General features: G+C 36.2%; 1 protein-coding gene across 4 annotated transcripts in view; it reads right to left on the bottom strand.

Annotated features, from left to right (window-relative positions):
- The window catches only part of GRIA2 (glutamate ionotropic receptor AMPA type subunit 2), an 82,561-nt gene that overhangs the window by 3,973 nt on the left and 59,389 nt on the right, over positions 1-19,199 (bottom strand). For all 4 annotated transcript variants that reach the window (XM_048941093.1, XM_048941091.1, XM_048941089.1 and 1 more), the window contains exons 8-13: positions 19,013-19,117; positions 18,201-18,311; positions 16,874-17,080; positions 15,982-16,352; positions 12,302-12,500; positions 131-378 (exon numbers count right to left, since the gene is read on the bottom strand). In XM_048941093.1, coding sequence (XP_048797050.1) covers positions 131-378; positions 12,302-12,500; positions 15,982-16,352; positions 16,874-17,080; positions 18,201-18,311; positions 19,013-19,117 — 1,241 coding nt within the window. The remainder of the gene's footprint in view (positions 1-130; positions 379-12,301; positions 12,501-15,981; positions 16,353-16,873; positions 17,081-18,200; positions 18,312-19,012; positions 19,118-19,199) is intronic.

The raw sequence follows: 19,199 nt of genomic DNA, 5'->3' as shown, positions 1-19,199 counted from the left end.
ACTTTGATATAATGTTTGAAATGAGAGTTACCTCATATCCTTATACAAACCATAGACATCAGTAAAGATACATCAGGGTAGGTGGGATACTATAACAACATTTAGCATATTGTTATACTATTCCACCCACCTTAATGAGGATCCTTTAGGTGTGGCGATGCCGTAGCCCTTGGAATCCAAATTCCCACCAACTTTCATGGTATCACAGGGTTTCCTTTGTTCGATGTACTCATTCATGGTTGACTCCAGCAAGTAGGCATATTTTCCTTTGGACTTCCGTACTCGAGCTACCCCTTCTGCTGTAGTCCTCACAAACACAGATGGCTCTGCACTTTTCATATAGGTCCACATTTTATCAAACACTGCAATTTTAGATCTCTGTGGAGACAATATGAAGCCTAATTAACTAATTTTTACGTAGACAGCAAAAGCACACGTGGGAAAATATGATTACACTATTTCAGGCAAGTTTATTAACCAATGCTGAAAGACTACAGCAGCAGCTACGTTATCTTTTTCTATTAATAATATGCTGTCATTGTATACATGCTTCATATTTCTTATATTGAAGTTTTGAAGCAAGCAGTGTTACTTCCACTTTATTAGAAGCGTGCCAGATTAAAACATAAGAAATATATTTAAACTTCACTAAAACATTCATCAAGAAGGTTCCACTCAAATAAGATGATCATCTTTTTATGCAGCTCTCTGCAGCTACTTATTACACAACGACAGGTGAGCTGAAACGTATCAATGGTACCAGAAAGATTCAGATTGCTCCACAGAGGATACTAAAATTGCTATGAAACCTGAAGGGAACATCAGTAGTGAGGCACCTGTTTCAAGGTTGTTCTTACTTGTAGTACTATGCATGATTCACTAATTTAAGTTGGCAAAACAGGCATCTTTTTTTTCCCAGAAAGAGTATGATCTAAAGCACATTTCCCTGGCTTTAACCAATTGGTAGTTATAACTATAAGTGCAGTTATAACTACCAACTGATAGTTATGCACTAACCTGAAAACAAAACAGAACAAAATTTGCTATCTAGATGTCACCAAAAGGGAAGCTTATCAAAGAAAAAGCAGATGGGGCAGTTTTTTTTGGAGTACACCACAGGTCAGGATCAATAACAATTAACAGTGAGGGAAACAGTATATAGGGCTGGATTCCTCATACTGCCACATGCTGTACAATTCCAACGAAGAAAATGGTAAGCATATGTATATATCATCACTCTTCATGTAAGCTGAGCAGAAAACCTAAGCGTGCAAGCATTTCACATTCCACTTTGTCTGACCAAAATGTCTGTGAAGCTAAAATGAGAGTTAACAGTGAAACTCAGGTGATTTTCTTAAAGATACAACCTAAATCAGTATATGAAGTAGGCAAGAACAATAAAGGATAAAATACTGCAGAGTGCAATACCATGCTGGATATAACTCAGCTACCATGGCATTTCTACTTCGCTGTAGAAAACCAAGGACCATTTGTTTTGTAGTCACCCTATGCGACTTAACTACTGTATGTGTAAATATACCAAATCTCTGCTGTAATAAAATGTATGAGAAACAACTTCTCCACTGAAGACGTAATGTACCCTTCAGAACAGCACTTAAACTATAAATATATCTTTAATCAAATCATTTTAAAAATAAATGAACCAAGTATAAAAGCATGAGAAATGTCTTCCCTGTCTCCCAAGGCTTCTCTGTCCCTGTGTTACAGCATTATCATTTTCCCAGACTTACCCTTTTTTGTCCTGAAATACCGCACACAAAGATCCCAAGGCTCACATTTTGCCCTCATCTTAGTACGTCTATTAGCATTTCAAGTTCTGGTAGCACTAACCATTGAAGGTTTTCCAACTATTACCAGCATCCACACATGCATTAGCACAGCTAATGTTCACTTGCAGATGTATTCTTGTATATTCTGATCTGTTGTGCTACACATACTCAGTATACCCACTAACATCAAAATGGTTGGATATACTGAGCACGACCAGCATGACTGAGAAACTCTGCTGAAGGCAGAGTGGGTTTCTCAGATTCCTGCAACATCTGCCATATGGAACATGCATTGCTCTTGTTCCATTCAGGAAGATCCTGAAATACAAACATTCTAAAATCAATGGGAAACCTGAAAATTGTTATAAGGCACCATCTTTGAAAAGCCAGTTAACAGTGTAAACTGTCACTCTGTACTACAAGCTGTCAGTAACAATCCAGCATTACCCTTTGCCTGTAACTTACCTGATACACAGAAAGGCAGATAAATGCCTCTGAGATGGTGAGTAGTATCCCAAGCTGAAAGAGAATTCTACCTGAAGACCCAAGTCAGTTAGGCTATTTAATATCTGACCAACTCCTCTACCATCATCAGAAAGTATAAAGTGTAAACTCTAACTGCATGTATAGCAAAGTGGATGGCTTCCTATCATCTACTCCCTGTGTTGCTCAATTTCCCAAAAGCAAACCTACCAGAGTTTAGCTCTTCAAGGTGCTCACTCTCCTCCATTCATAGGCCACTCAGGGTTGGACTAAGATGTTTCTAACCTCATATGGAGGAGATCAGTCTTCTCTGAGTTCTCACTCTCTAAATCTACCCTCTTAATTGAACCCAGATGCTCCACCCCACTTGCTTCACAAGTCAACATACATTTGGCAGCAAACATCCAGCTCCCTATATAGGACCCACCACTATGAAGCATGCAAGGGACATCTAGCTTCCAGCAGCGATATCAAAATGATTACAGTCATTTCTAACGAATTATCATAGATTTACTCTGTAAAATGGAAAACAAATTTGGACTAGCTTAGATTCATCTCAAAGGTTTTAGCTCAACTCAAAAGAGAAAATATCAAAGGCACCCAAGTGCCTGTCATCACAATTTTCATTATAAGGCATTCAAATCTTGTGTTGCAGAACAGAAAAGGTTATGCAGACATTTAAAACATAATTTCCTCACTGAAAAAACACTGAAGTACTAAATAAATACACATTCTTCGTTCAAGTTAGGCTGCTATCAGGACCAGCTTCTAAAACAGACTTAACTGCCTTTGCTTCCAGGTTTATTTCAATGACCTTTTACAGGTTTTATATATGTATATATAGAAGTTACGGACATCCAGGTAAGTCTGTTCTGCTTCCATCATTCTTAGTAAAACACAGCTCCCCATTTCCCACCATCACTTGACAGAGATCTGATCACAGCAGATAAAAGCGAAGGAAGAAGGCAGTTGCATTACAGAGTGGCGGGTGCTGGATGTCCGAATGGGAAAAGGCCTAAGAAAAAGGTTTCTCAAGTGGTCAAGTGTTACAAAGAAACTTCCCACTAGATGGCTCACAGACTCCTTGCCACATCACTGAAGGTACAGTGATAACCTGAGCAACCACAGAAATAAAAACACGTAATGCAGACATCACCAGAAAATAACGCTCAGATTTTTTTCATGACTGCACAGTCTTCTTCAATCACAAACACTGAAAGAAACACCATGCTAGAGTTCATACCGCTCATTGCCTTGACCCCTACCAAGGCAAGGGATGTGTCATTGTTCTTCCTTCACATTCAGTAGGAACAAAAATCATACATGTCTCAAATACTCCTTGTTCCTGCTGCAGAGTACTTACTAGCAGTAATTTCTGTTTTAGGAACATTATTTCCTTCAACCTTTTTTTTTTTCTTTCATCTAAAATTTGCCTTCTATATGAAAAGCTGTACCTAAAGCATGTAAAAATAAAGCCAGTGTCCAAAGAGACCTTTACCTAATACTTCGTACTTACATACAAGTGAATTCAAAAGGCTAGAATTATCTGTTTGATAAATGAGCATGCATGCTTCACCTATTCACCTATCCAAAATCAAAGATACTTTGAGAAAGCAGCAGCAAGAGATTATTTAAACTTGGTCAGTGCTACAGATGCACACATATTATTCCTATAGAAATGATTCTCCTCTCTTTAAACTGCACTTGCAAGAGTACACATTCATTAGCAATGGTGGATTACAACATGAAGAAACAGAATTCTTGCGAATGCAGGGTGCAAACTGGGCTTTCATGCCTCTTCCTAAAATATGTTTTTATCTGGCATCAGTAAAATAGAAGATCAGCAGTGCTTCATTAAAAAACACATGTGTACCAAGTCAATTACTTCATTATTTGACTACACTAATTGATGTGGTTTACTGCTATTGAAGCATGGCACTCAAGTACATAGATGAAATGTTAAAAGCTGATAGCAGCTTCATTATTACAATCATTAGCAACGTGTAAGCTCAAGACACATATTCATCATGCACTTTTTTCTTAACTTACCATTTCTACAAAAATATAAAAGCATCCAAACAGCTACAATTTTTTTTTATTATCGTGTCACCACTGTGCATCATGACTATCAAAATTATTAGAGTACACATCCCATTTAGATGTAAAGTACTGCCTCCATTAAGAAACTCATTAGGAAATTAAATTACGGAAAGCTTTATCAAATTAATTAACTGTGTATTTTGTAGGTCATCAGATAACTTTTCCATTTTGTCATTCAAAGACCTAATATTCTTAAAATGGGATGCTGTAATTAGCGTGTCACTGATAGAAATAGCTCCCCACACCACAGACATTCTAATACATGATGATCTTTGTACTGCAGGTGCAGAACTTTAATTCTCAATTACGGTTTGTGTTAAGATCTTGTTGACATTCTATACTGAAGGACACAAATCAAAAGGGTCATCAACAGCTAGAAACTTCAGCTAGAAACAAGTCTTGCCAATTTACACACTAAACCACTTGTTACATTCCCCCTTCCTTCCCTCCCAGTTGCTCTCTCCCACTGCACCAAAAAAGGCCAAAACTATTTTTTTCAGGCTTTTTAATTAACTCAAATTAAGTATTTTAGAATACTTAACCTTGTTTATACTGGTATTGAAAGCGAATAAAAATGAAAATACTGATAATTTTACTAATAATGGGTAAAATCAATGGAATGCTTTTAAGATGCAGTTTTACAAGCTTTCCAGTTTCCATAACTTAAACTGAAATACATAAATATTTATACATAAAGTATAAAGTATCTTTAACACATTTTGTCTTAATAAGAAGACAATAAATTCTATCTCGAGAATGTATTCCTCAGAAGCCTACTTAGAACAATTTGTGCTATGAATCCACATATGAAAAGATAGCATACGAATGTGCAAGACAAAGACCTCATGTCATCATCATATTCATGTGATTTAGAGAGTTAAGTGTTCAGGCAGGCTTTTCTTATGAAGGTATGTTAGCATTGCAGCTTCAAGCACTTTTAATCACTGTTGAAACACTTGCCAAAAGGATTTCTCCTCCAAGTCATTTTACTAGGGTAAATTCAATTTCTAACGAATCTAACTTCACAGGAATCTGAATTCCTCTCCATTCAGCACATTCAAAAAGTCAAGGCAGGCCATTTAAATATCTTTTAATTAAAAGCTCAGATAAATGCTAAACAAACTAATTTCTAGAAAGATGACCCACAGAAACGGGTTCTTTGAAGCCACAAGAAAAATCTCCTAAGGTTATCTGCCTGCTCCTAAGATTACCTTCATCACAACAAACCTCCTGATGTTGAGGCAGCTGTACTACTGCCATGCTGCAGTATCTACTACTACAGCTTTGTTACACCGTTGTACTACAAACACAAATTTGTAAGTAGGATCTTGATTTGATCGGAGGAAATCTGATAACATAAAGGAAACAGTATGTAGTACAAACTGCAGAAACAGCAAACAGTAGCAGATTTTCCAGCTTTGTGAGTGAAGAGAGTAGGAGAAAGGAAAGTGTATCTGCTGCGTGGTTGGAAGACGGTCAAAGAAAAATCTAGGTATAGAATCATAATCTAAATTCCTATCTTATTATTTTTTACTTTTTCAAATGAGATCGAATTAAAGAAATAATACGTAATACGATGGAGAATGCAGAAGTGATCAAAATGAGATAGATGCAGAACAAAAAAACTTATTGTGCCTATATATGGGATGGGTCAGGGAAGAAGAAACTACATCATTAAACACAAAACACTATCAAGAAACTGTAGATTCCTTAGTGAACTACAGATGCTATTACTGTAGTCTAGAATCTAACATACTAAAGGTATTTAAGAAGAATGAAGAGTCATTAAAAACAACTACAGCCCTTTTGGCCTGAAGTACAGCATGGCACACACAGCCTCATCTCATTTCAGAATGAAAATATTTGAAGATAGAAATGAGTTGCATTTGTAAGAAAGGAAATTGGTTGATCAAAACATATCAAGCCAAACAACAGGAATTGTTATATAAGAGAAGTGGAAAATTCTGATCACTAGAATGACGTAAATGAAATGGAACTTTTTAGGTTGGAAGCATTGCTCAGCATCTTAGGGCCAATAAGAAAATGTGCAAGAAAATGGAAGTTGTTCAAATGGAGAAAAACAACAGCAAGGGAAGAGGAATCGGTCACTGTGATCAAAATGTACTGTGATCAAAATGTACTGTAACAACTAAGGAAGAATTACTCATAAAACACTCAGGTTAGAAAATAAATTTCTAACAATCACATCATGTTAGATTGTGACATTATGGGATGATCAGTAGATCATCCTAGGGGTAGTGCAACTCCTTTCACACCAGTGGAGAATCTCCAAACAATGGTTCAGGAAATTCACTGCACCCAGCACAGAATTACCTACTTCAAAGCATACCTGGGTTAAAACATCTAAAAAGCACTTGATAAAAAGAGAAGATCAAGGAATAACACATTTCTTTCACCAGACACAATTTGTCCTTACCAATAAGAAATGAAAACTCTGTTAAACATTTTCTTCTCAATACATGTAATGCAAATAGTGATTAAAATTAAAACTGGGTACTATAGAAACAGCTTCTGAAGCACCACAGCATTTTGGTCACTATAGGCTAGCAGAGATGTCTGCAAAAAAAACCATCAGGATTTCAGGTAATGCAGAAATAAATGTTTCCAGAAAATAACAAAGGGAGATGCCTTGAGAAAAAAGAAAAACATTCATTACTGCATTTGTTATTTTAAAGTAAAATTTCAGAATGCCCTAAATCTACTTTTACGTATTTTGCCCAGATGTAAGAACTTTGAAAATGAATCAGTTGAACTCTCTAGACCAGGAAAAAAAAGTATAACCACGTCTCCACTTGTTTGCTATTGGATGTGAACGGCAGTCTTTCCGTTATCTCAGTATCTCTTCCTTCTGTCAAAACCCCAAAAGTCAAAGGAGTGTTTTCTAACTGCATCTCTTTCAGGGATACACGAAATTCAGTCCTATGGTCTCTGCTGCTTAAGGTGCAGAGCACAGTCCATGATAACAGCCTTTAGTCTCCATCGACCCTTGAACATCCCTTGAGCTCATCAAAACTTAAATCTGGAGCACATGCTCTGTGCAATTCTTCTGCCTCTCAAACAAACAAACAAAACAAGCTGAAGTATTTCCAGTTAACAATTTCATTTATTTCTTTCTTTAAATCACCGTTTCTTCTCCCTGATTTTAGAGATTTCCTAGTATTTTTTAGAAGCTTGAATGACATCTTGAGTGCAAAGACAAACTGAGACTCAAAGATTGCTTGCTGTATGCTTTTTCTCTTATTGTGTAACGTTTTATAATATAATCGTCAATTTAAATACTTTTTTAAAGTGAAGAAATATTTCAAAGTATTTATAAATTTAGATGCACCGGGCTGTGTTGAAGATCTTCAGAAAAGATCTTTAGCCAAATTTCCTTTTTCAGGAGAAATGACTCAGGGGATCTGTCAGCTCCTCCAATGTTTGCTGCTGGCTTCTCACTATGAAGAACAAACTATTGTACTTCCAGATTTTCCATGCCTAACTTTCCATTGAGGAACTCTCGACTTCTGCTTGCTCTGTTCAGTGAAAGCTAAAGAATGCTTTCCTTGTGGAGCAACTCTCCTTGCTTCAGCTTTGGCAGAGGATCTACTTTTAAAGGTCATCAATGCATAACGAAACAGATTCTCCTGTACATGTCACACATGTATGAAAAGTTTCAAAGTAAAAACCACTGCAGACATAGAGAATATAAAATAGTCTAGTTATTGCTCTGCATGTCACTTTTAATTTCTGAGATGTCTTCTGACCTTACAGAACAAGTTGCAATCCTTCTTTTAAAGTGAAAAGAAGGCAGAACAATTGATTTCATTTGTTGACCACATTTGTACATATTTTTGATGAGCAGTGCTGGGCAAACAGCAAAAACATGACTGAAATTTACAAGGGATTAGACTTGTGTCTGTCTGTATCACTTTCACACCCATTTTCCATAAATCTCTAAGCAGATGAAAATAATAGAAACGTGCTGCTGAATATTCAGATTGCATACTTACACAGCTGCACTCTGTTTCTTTCTTCCATTATTGTAGCTCAGGACATTCAGCGCAGCAAACTCAGGAATTTAACACATACACACAATTCTTTAAAATTAATTTGAGCAGCAATAGGGGAGCAGTAGCCTGCCTTCTTGGGTTATGATGACTTCTACCCCTCAAATCAAATATCTCGGCTAACAGAATTAATATCAAGTATATTTAGAGTGGCTGCAGAGAGATCACTGGCAATAAGAATACCATGTGACTGTAGATAAGTGTTGACAGTACCTACCAGAGCAATGAAATTCAGCTGTCCCACCATTTAGCTCTCCACCAAGCAGCACCCACTGTCTTACAGCTGTAAAGATGATGTGCTTGTACAAAAGAACTGAAATGATCCTTGCATCTTTCAACCTACGCTTGCAGTCATGTTGCCACTGTCACAGCCTAGCTCTAATTTGAGAAAAACAATGCTTTTCTGGAAAAGCACAGCCACACACAATTTCTTCACCCATGACTTCAGGCTGTAAACCCAGAAGAGAAAAATGCAACTGCAATGCAACGAATATGTTTATTTAGGCTTTCAGTTGCACTAGAAACTCTAAAAGAAATATCTGTAAGAGAGAGAGCCACCACTGAACAACAGAACTGACAAACATCCCAGCTTAGTAAAAGAACTCTGAAAACCTGTATTGTACTTGCAGTCCCATTAGTAGCAACTTTGAGATATCCTGAGCAAAATTATTCCACGTCAAGAGACGTAACTGATCTGCTATTGAAGCAAATTCATATATCTGTAATATTATTGTTATGCAATAATATTTTCCTGCAGATTTTAATGTATTTCTTTTTAATACTGTTAAAATCATCTGCACCTCTGCAGGATGTACCATGTTTCTGCTTACTCTCTTAAAGAAGCAGTGGGAACACTGGACTACAATTCCTGGTTCATCCTCTGTTATGTTTTAGGGCCAGCCAACACTACTCGAGTAGATGACTCAGTGACTGGTATCCTGAAACAAAACAGTTAACAAGCTAATGTGACATTTCCAGCTTGTCCAGGTTAGCACAACTACTAGGTAACCTCTGCTATTTCATGTTATTTAAGCATTTACAGAAGCTGGACAAAGATTTTGACCCATTTACATATATATATATTCAGCTATTCAGAATATAATCTTTCATTTAAGTTTAACCATTTAGCTTATTGCTGAGAATTTCTGCCTGGAAAATGACAAAAAACAAATATATCCCAATGGTGACTCACCCCATCTTAAAAACACCAGGGAACACAAATTAAGTCTTTTATTCTTTAGACATACTTTCTTCACAGAGAAGAACAGAAAAACAGCATTGTCTAGAAGAATAACTCCCACAAAACTGGAGTCAGATAAGATACGTACTATCCTCTGTAAGTGAAAGTCATGATGGAAGAACCTGGAAGAACAATCACTGAATAAACTCAGTGCACTTTAAAGGAGAGTGAATATTGTTTGGATTCATCTAGTGCTGATGATTCATTCAGAAAATAAAAATGCTTGCCAATGAAACTCTGAAAGTTAGAACAACAAATACATTCAGAGATACTGTAAGCATTCTGCGGATATTCCAGGGTGAAAAACTGAAGAAAGACAATGAATGCCTTGAAGTAAATTGTTGCCTAAATAATTCATTCAGATCTAGCAGTGACACATTCATTTCTTAGTTGTTGCAACGCTGTGAAAAAATTTACTTTGACCTGAAGAGCTCCAGGTTTGAAACCATGAACTGATTTATGGTTTATATGATATTTCACTTTTATGGTTGGCAGAAAGATACCATTTGACAGAAGGATGCCTGTATTTTAAAAGCAGCTGTGGGAAAATGCATGCAAAGGAATAAGCAAAGGAAGTAAGGTTTTTCAGAAGCGAATCTAGAAGCTAGATTACAGAAGTTATTACCATTTCAATCTCAGTCTGTATGGTATAAGTTCGATCAAATTAGCACTTCTATCATTAGGCAGATCTTGGATTCTCATCACAGATTAAAAAAAAATCTCAGATAAAATGTCTGAAGTCAGCAATTATTTCTTCTATTGTTCGAATGGCTGACGAACTTCACCTCACATACCTCAGCAGGTAGCTGGCTACCGTCATCCAATAACAAATTCTCCTCTCTCATTTCTGGCATCCTTCATTACTCATTGAACCCACCTGCTGCTAGGCATATAGCCCAACTGCCTCAGCTTTTTACACAAGTGCAAAGACGTGCTGCCCAGCTCTGAGACATACGGTCTGATTTTGGGGTGGTCCTGTTTGAAGCCAGGAGTTGGACTCGATGATACTTTTGAGTCCCTTATTCTATTCTATTATTCTATGATTATTACAAAACATGCTTTAGCATTAAGACAAATTCTGCTTACTATTTTATCACTGCTATACAGTAACTCCTACTTTTTGTGCTGAGAAACGAGAGCTCTAACTAGTGAATATTTAGGTACAGTGTACATTCCACCATTAGAAAGCATACTGGAAGATAATATCACTTCTTGAAGAGGATGCAGACTAATTGTGGGAAAAACAAAGCAATTCATGACAGTAACAAAGACCCTTAATTAGCTTTCTGCTAAATACTTAACTAGTTTCCAGCTGCTCAAAAAGTCTGACTTCTAAAGTCAGGTCATAAGAAAATCACACACCCAATGCAATTCAGTTACAAGATTCCAGGTGAAATTTTAGTCTCCTTAGTGCTAAAGACTGCTTTTCACAGAGTTCCAATCCTAAAACACGAGTTTCAGGTTTCAGAAAGAAATTCTGACAACTATTTATTGAAAAATAACTGGGCAAGCTGATGTGATTTGGAGCATATAGTAGATAGAATCATCGGGCTTAGCAGCTGCATCACATGAAGTGCATAAGTTGCTGAAAAGAAATTTCCAGAGACCATACTAACTTCTTACTGATCCAAAGCAAACACAAAACACAAAGAACACACCCTCACAAAGCCCACAGTTGTGTAAAAGAGTACTTGGGAAAATGTATATGGATTCAAACCTTCTAATTCTTGTAAGTGACCGCCACAGAGAGTATCTCAACCTACATTAGTGAATTCGATGCTAGGAGCACAAATACCTCATCATGTAAACATACCACACAAGTCTGAAATCTCTGAGGAGAAACTGTTCAGAAGAATTTGAATAGCCACAATTGTTATAAGCTTTACACTCTCAAGCAGAAATGTATTTGTATCCTTCTAAACGCTTCTAATACTTTTAGCATGGAACGATCTTTCTTTTACCAGCTTACAAATCAGATCTTAGTTTTGGTTTAGATCAGCAGGATTGCAATCAGCAGCAGAACTTACTAAGTCTTATGTTCTTTAAAAACTGTAACACAGTGAGGTAGAAGACTGACAGAAAGCATTACTGCAATGCAAATACAAATAACATCTGACTTCAAAGGCAGGCACGCATTTTCAACAGTAGCAAACAGGGCTGTAATCCACTTCCCCTCTGCAAGCTTGAAAAATAGGTAATATTTAATAAATCATGGCTGTGCACCTTCTCACATTCCTATTCACTGCATGAGTATCTAAAACACAGGACCACTATTAGTCTTATTTAAAACTGTTAGCTACTGTCTTAGGGCCTACAGAAACAATATCGACTCCATTTTATGAGCATGTCTCGTTTTTTTTCTTTACAGTGGAATATTTTTTGGTAATTCCTTGCAGTCACTTTTACCTTGCATTACTTATACCATGGCCCCGGGGTTAACATACAGATAATAAAGTGTTCTGATAATTAATAAACTAAAACACTTACATATCTTCAAGTTAAATTGCACACATCACATTTTTATAGCAATCTTTTAATAATGCCTAGGGAGAAAACATTTACACGAGTGAAGACCTAAGTTGCAGCAAAACAAAAAACTAAAAAGTAGAAATTCTTACCCTAAAAAACTCTTTAGTGGAGCCAGAATCTAATGTCCCATATGCAATTTCTGTTTGCTTGGAAAGATCCTCTGCACTTTCAATGGGAGACACCATCCTCTCAACCGTCAGGAAGGCAGCTAAGTTAGCCGTGTAGGATGAGATTATGATGAGGGTAAAGAACCACCACACACCTCCAACAATGCGCCCAGACAGGGATCTAATAACAAGTATGAAATGGATTTGTAAAGTGAAATGAAAGTCCTAAAAAGGAACGCATGTTATCAGTTTTATGCAAATGATGCATTATGCTACTGGGAGGCATTTCAAGTTACTCTGCAGTGCAGTTGTACATGCTAATAGCACGGGGTGACCATCGCACACTCCACTACATCGCCTGGACCCTGCTGGAATCAGAACTCCAGTCTACTTTAGGGAGAATATAGAGATCCGCTTCTTCAGTGTTCTGAGCGCCCTGAAATGAGACTGCTCATCTCAAATTGCTACATTAACACACAAGCTTATCGTTCCCCCTGATGTGAATTTGTGTGACACAATAAGAATCAAGCAAAACCAGTAAAACAGACCTTTCAGATAAATCAGTATGCGCTTAAAAATTGAGTCTCTTCAGACTGCTTGTTTTTGTGAGACATTCAAAGACTGATTTTTTACAAAACAACGGCTTATGCTGCTACAGCCTACCTACACTAAGAAACAAATAGCATTATTTGCAATAAAAACTGGCCCAGGGAATATCCATAAACCAAGAAGTGCACACAACTTTTGAAAGATACAAACATTTAACATGCTGAGGACTAGACGTGACACAGGCAAACTGATAATACAGATAAAACAGCAAAGAAAGTGTATTTTTTAAACAATGGTAAACTGATGTTTCTAACTGTAGCAGGCTGGCTCTTATGGATCTTTGTTTTGCATCTCCTGCTCAAGAAGAAAGAAGAAAAGAGAACTCAAGAAAATATACAGAACAGTATAGTGAACACAACTAGAGGAATTCACCAGCTTTCAGTACTAAAACGTTGATAGGATTATTGATACTGCCCTCATTGTCAAACTTATTTCTTAACAAGCTTTTAAAGTTCAAAATTACTTACTACTTTGTATCCAAACAAGACATTAAAGGAAGGAAGTAGTACAGAATCTTTGGAGATGTACTTAGTTATTTGGCAGAAATGTGCATAGAGTTGAAAGCCTAGTGTTAGGCACTGCAGTAGGTTAGGTATGTCATGTTGTGTCTCCTCTATCTATTAAGTAAACAAATCACAAATCACTCACCTGGCCTGCAGTATTGTGAATGGGATGTCAAATTAACTCTGACAGAATATATATATATATATATATATATATATGCCTATTTATCTTTCTACATATACTTTTTGAAAGTGTTCTTTGATTTTAAACACAACAATCACGTAAAGCTGATTTATTAAACTGGGAAGAAAAATAAATTGAAACAATTCTGGACAAATAATCTGGAAAAGATTTCTGGTAACTGAGACATGAAAAATCATAGAATCATTAACGCTGGAAAAAGCCTCAAAATTATCTTTGCCAACGCTCCACCTACCACAAACTCACTGATCCAGTCCAAAACATGAAAATCAAGTTAGACATGGTCCAGTATACATTATTAAAAAGGACCACAGAAAAGAAGTTATTTCATGCTCCTTCTAAAATGAAATATATTCATTTAGATGTTTTCTGTCACTTCTGACATAGAGGTAACCTGAAAACATAATGATTCTAGAATTGAAAGATTAAATTCCATGATAAATATCTATTTGCAGGGTAAAAATCTATGACTGTGTACTTACTGTTTATTTTATCCTATCTTATACTGTACTGATAACATCCACTGTAAAGGATAATTCATCAGATTCAAAAGCCAGGATCTGTCAGCAAAGAACTGTTACTGACCTTGTAAAACAAGGATAAGATCAGTCCAGAAATTATGCTCCCACATTACATTTTTGTAAGTTAAATTTTTAGGGTGGTCATTTGTATTCAAAATTTTCCCACCTGTCTGTTCCAGTTAAACAAAGCTTTCATTTTTTAATGTGTATTTTTAAAGAATTCTGAATTTGACAATGATGTGGTAGCCTGAACTCACACGTGTGTAAACACCCCATATGTCAGATCAGTAACGTCTAGTCTTAATGTCAGAACAAAAATTATTGAGGTGTATGCAGCCCTTTCATGTTTTTACAATAAACAGATATACAAACTAAACACCTTTCTCAAAGCATGCTTGCAATGAAATAAGGTGTTCCTGAACACTTCAGTGGCACTAAATCAGCCATGTCAATCTCCTTATTAACTTCAGATTCATGCATCTTTATGATGGCCACTTACCATATTGTCACATCATCTTTGCAACATTATCAAACTTTGCACAACTGTTAGGCTGTAATAGCCAGGAACATTGAAAAAAAATGTCATTTTACTATGGTCATGATTCAGTAGCAATAATTATATAGCTAACAACTCAACTTGTGAAGTATATAATCAATATAAAAACCCAAAGAACTGAAATTCAGACAGCTTCTCATGACCTGAAGTTGTTCTCTCTTCATTGTCTCATCTCTTGCACACAATTCTTGCCATGCTGCATGACAAATCCATCACATCTTTCAACACAAAGGCTGCTATACTTCTCTGAATAAGTTAAATAAAACTGCTAAATATCTCACACAGAAAGTGCTCTGTTATTTCTGCAGAACTTGAAAATCTGCTGTTGTCTTTGGGGATATAAAAAATGCTCCATTTGAGTGATTTCAATTGCAAAACAATCACTGGACTGCCTAAAATTTGACCTATTCCATCTTAATTGAGGACACTTAGAAGAAAGCTAACTTGCTTGCTATAGTTAGGAAGATCTGATTTAATTTCCTAAAACCCAGTTGCCCTACTTCACTTCTTACTACAGTTCCTTCAAGCAGCAAGTAGTATTTATCTACCTACTCATCACTGCTGAATCAAGGCTAGAACCACTTAAGCACAAGGGAAACAGAATATTTAATGAGCTGCAAAGGAATTAGCTTAAGTGCTTCACTGTTGTTCCTAATAGGGTAGGTGAAAATCCATGAGGAATAAAGCATTTATAAACTAGACTTTCAAATTCATTTTAGCAATTTCCTTTGTGACTTTCACAAAACTAGGCCATAGAAAAGCAGCAATGTTTTGCAACTGTTCAGAGTAAACTAGAGCAACCACGGGATTTTGATTTCAGTTCAAAGCTCTCCTATGGAAAAACAGTTAATAACTGTTGTGACATGTAGTGAGTTTTCGGGGTAAAGTGCTGGCTGTGTAGTTCATGGCTGACATTCTACCCTTCTTTCCCATTACAGTTGTTGTGAACCAAATGCACTGCCAACTGTAAAATGGGAATATGCAGCAAAAACACGGTACCCCTCCAAGAAGGCATGGAATGATTTGAACCTTATGCATTTTCCAGTCTCTCCATGGTACATATAACTTCACTTGGCAAACGTACGGCTGACATTAAGACAGTTCTGAACACCACCTCGTGTCAGAAAACGGCCTTTATTTCAAGGACTTCTGTGGTTTTTGAGGAAAAAGAAACACAATAATGCATTTCTTTCAAGTGAAAATATATGTACCATGAACCTCCGCTGGCTGAGACCAAAAATGCACAAAGTTGAAAAAGGCGAGTAACCAACCTTGGCGAAATATCGCATCCTTGCTGCATAAAGGCACCCAGGGAAAACCAGAGACTATTAAATATCCCAAACTCATTAGTTGATTCATTAGTCTGTGTCTCTCTTCCATCTTCAAATTCCTCTGTGTGCCACTCGTACGGACTAAATCTGCTGACCAGGAATAAAACTACACTGACCCCAATGTAGGCAAAAACAATGCACATCCAGATTTCATATGCTAATGGATCAAGAAATGAAAACACTCCTGGCTTGGACTTCTGAGGTTTCTTGATCATTATTGATATCCCCAGGCTCATAAAGGGCTTTGAGAAGTCAATCACCTCTTCTCTCACCAATGTTATAGTTAATGGAGCAATTGCAATATCAGCTTTCTGTAAAGGAAAAAAAAAAAAAAAAAAGAAGAAAATAATAACTAATATAATGATCATAGTTTAGTTTCCATTGTATTTCTCATAAAAGAAAACAGGACAGCAGACATGGCTAACATTCTTTTCCCTGAAAATGTCATATTGAAAATTTCAGAAATTTTTAGTTGAGACTCTTGTTACTGAAACACATGCAACCAACCATATGGTTGACATATTCTAAGCTTCCCAATTTATGGGAATATGCCCTTTTAAAAGTATATGACATTTAAAAGTGTTAGGAAGGCCTTTCGCCTCATAAGGAGGGTGAAATATGTACTCATTTCCCTCCCAACTTCATTTACATTTAAAATCCAATTCTGTGCCTTACTTTTTTTTTTTTTCATTATTTTTTTTTATTCTAAGACAAGTTACTAATTCTTTATCAGAGGAAACAAATAATTTTCCTCTACTTCATGAAGAGAACTAAGCCAAATCCCACAGATCCCAGCATTTTTAAATTGTTTTATTATAATAGATATTCTTACCCCATAAACAAGCTCTCCAACCATCCCATTCCATATTTTCGTGTCTGCATCCCTGGCCCCATACTTGCCATCCCCAACAATTGTGAGCTTATATTTGAATCCACAGTGCTTAGCAATTTCTGTAGCTAGGTCCACGCAATAGCCCTCGTATCGATCATTTCCTTCAAGCATTTCATGATTTTTCTTCATCATAACATATGGGGACTCCTGCACAGAAAGAACTTGCTTTAGCTACAATGTAAAGGTTGTGCATTTCCTAGATTAGCAGGTTTTCCTTTTACAAGCCAAAAAAAAGACAATAATAGCATGTATGATTCAGGTGCCATTATGTCAGCTGTACATGATTAATGTGATGCATTCTGTAAAAGATTTAAATGCTACATTCTTCACAGTCATATACAAATAACAATACTTACAGGTATAGAGATCCCAGCAGTATGTTAATAATGACCATGAACGTTAACAGGAGTTACGCTTTCAGAGAAGAGAGAATCTAAGTTCCAAAATCTGTTTCTTTCTCTCTTACAGTTTGGATAGAAGAAGGCAAAGGCATTTAGTTGCTTTTGTTGTTGTCTTAATAAAATGAAATTATTTCCTATTTCACAGCTATGTTCCTTCCTTGAAACACACTTCTGGCTCTTCAGGCTAGAATTAATATTGAGTTTTTACACAGAAAAAAATATGTATCTACAGATGTGCAGTAGTTCTATCATCAGCAAAACTATGGGTGGTTTATACGTTACATTGAAAGCAATACACCTCCTCTCTGCTCAACTGTTATCCAAATATTCTTGCATCCACTGGCATTACATTAGCCTGTGACTTAACCAAATTGATAAAGAAACTTTGCAATACAAAAATGTTGCTGTGTAACAATATATAACATTACTTTCTAAACAATTACAATATAACTTTATTTTTTATCTCAAACTTTATCGGCCCATACTAGCTAAGATTCTGAAGTGCAAAAATGAGTCTCCTTCCTGTCTGGTAACATTCATTTCCTAATAAGCAATCGATTAATAATTACTATTGTGGCTATATCATTTGAAACTCTCTTTTTCAGAAGCAGGTATTTCATTCCTGATTTCTGGACTAGAAGAAATAACTTTCTAGGATGTTCTCTTCCCAGTCAATGACAATCTGTCTTCTACAGAAGAAAACAGCATACCAAATTGCATTTCCTTTGTTTCTGGATTTTATTAATGTATCATAATGAGTGACATATCACAACCTCAAAAAATAAACAGGAAATGAACTAATATTAACAGGAGAAACAAATCACTGTAGAATACACTATCTTCTGACAAAATATGAGGTTAATTACCAAAATAGTGGTGACAATAATAGTCTTATTCTCTAGTCCCGAAGATTCATTTCCGAGAGGGCCATCAAGGGGATTCACAACCATTTTGTCCACTTCACTCCAATATCCAATCTAAAGAGAGTTTTTAGGATGCACAGACACTAGTGAATATGAACTTCCACAGAAGAGTTTATTATTACCATGCCCAAGATTTATGCTCACAGAGAACTATTTTAGTTACGGATTTATCAGCATAAATATTTCTATTTACAGTTACTATAGCAAATATTAACAAGAATGAGCTAATGATATTAGCTCATATTATTCTGGTTGAAGTATATCATTTTCATTCGCATATCAAGAACCTTTAGAAGCAATGTCATCTGCTGTGAGATTGATTTGTTATCAAATACTCCAGATTAGGAAGACATGATAAAACAGCTTCTCCCAAAGGATTTCGAATTACAGCAGAAAGATAATCACATTTAAACAAACATTACTGAAAAGCAGTATTCAGTATTTGTCATTCAGATGTTTATCTCCCCAGTTACTGGCTCACATTCAGTATTTCAGATCAGAAAGTAAGAAGTTTAACCCACAAAGCCAAAAGGAAAATACTGTCATATAGTACTTACCAGAAATAAAAACTCTATTTGTTAGAAAGAAGTAATAGGTGCTTTTACTCTGCTCTGCAAGACCAACATAGAATATATCTCTGAATACACATTATCACAAGTCATGCTTTAACTCATTTGCAGTGTTTCATTACCTACCTTAACCCTCTGTTTAGCGTGATAAAACCTTTAAAGACACTGTAAGACAACTCAAATTACCTTCCGAGGGCCAGTACTTTTGAGTTCCATGACGTTTATCGTAAAATTGATTCTCTTTCCATTCTGATCAAACTTTATATTCCCTGTTAGACCTTCCACCTGAACCTATATAGATGAAGACGAAAGTGAATTCAGTTATGTTTCTTCCTAGAAAAAAGAATTTTGTTTCCACAAATAATTATTGATT

Source organism: Lagopus muta, chromosome 4 (assembly GCF_023343835.1).
Source record: "Lagopus muta isolate bLagMut1 chromosome 4, bLagMut1 primary, whole genome shotgun sequence".
In the NCBI taxonomy this organism is placed as follows: Eukaryota; Metazoa; Chordata; class Aves; order Galliformes; family Phasianidae; genus Lagopus; species Lagopus muta.
This window is presented reverse-complemented; position numbering and strand designations above follow the sequence as displayed.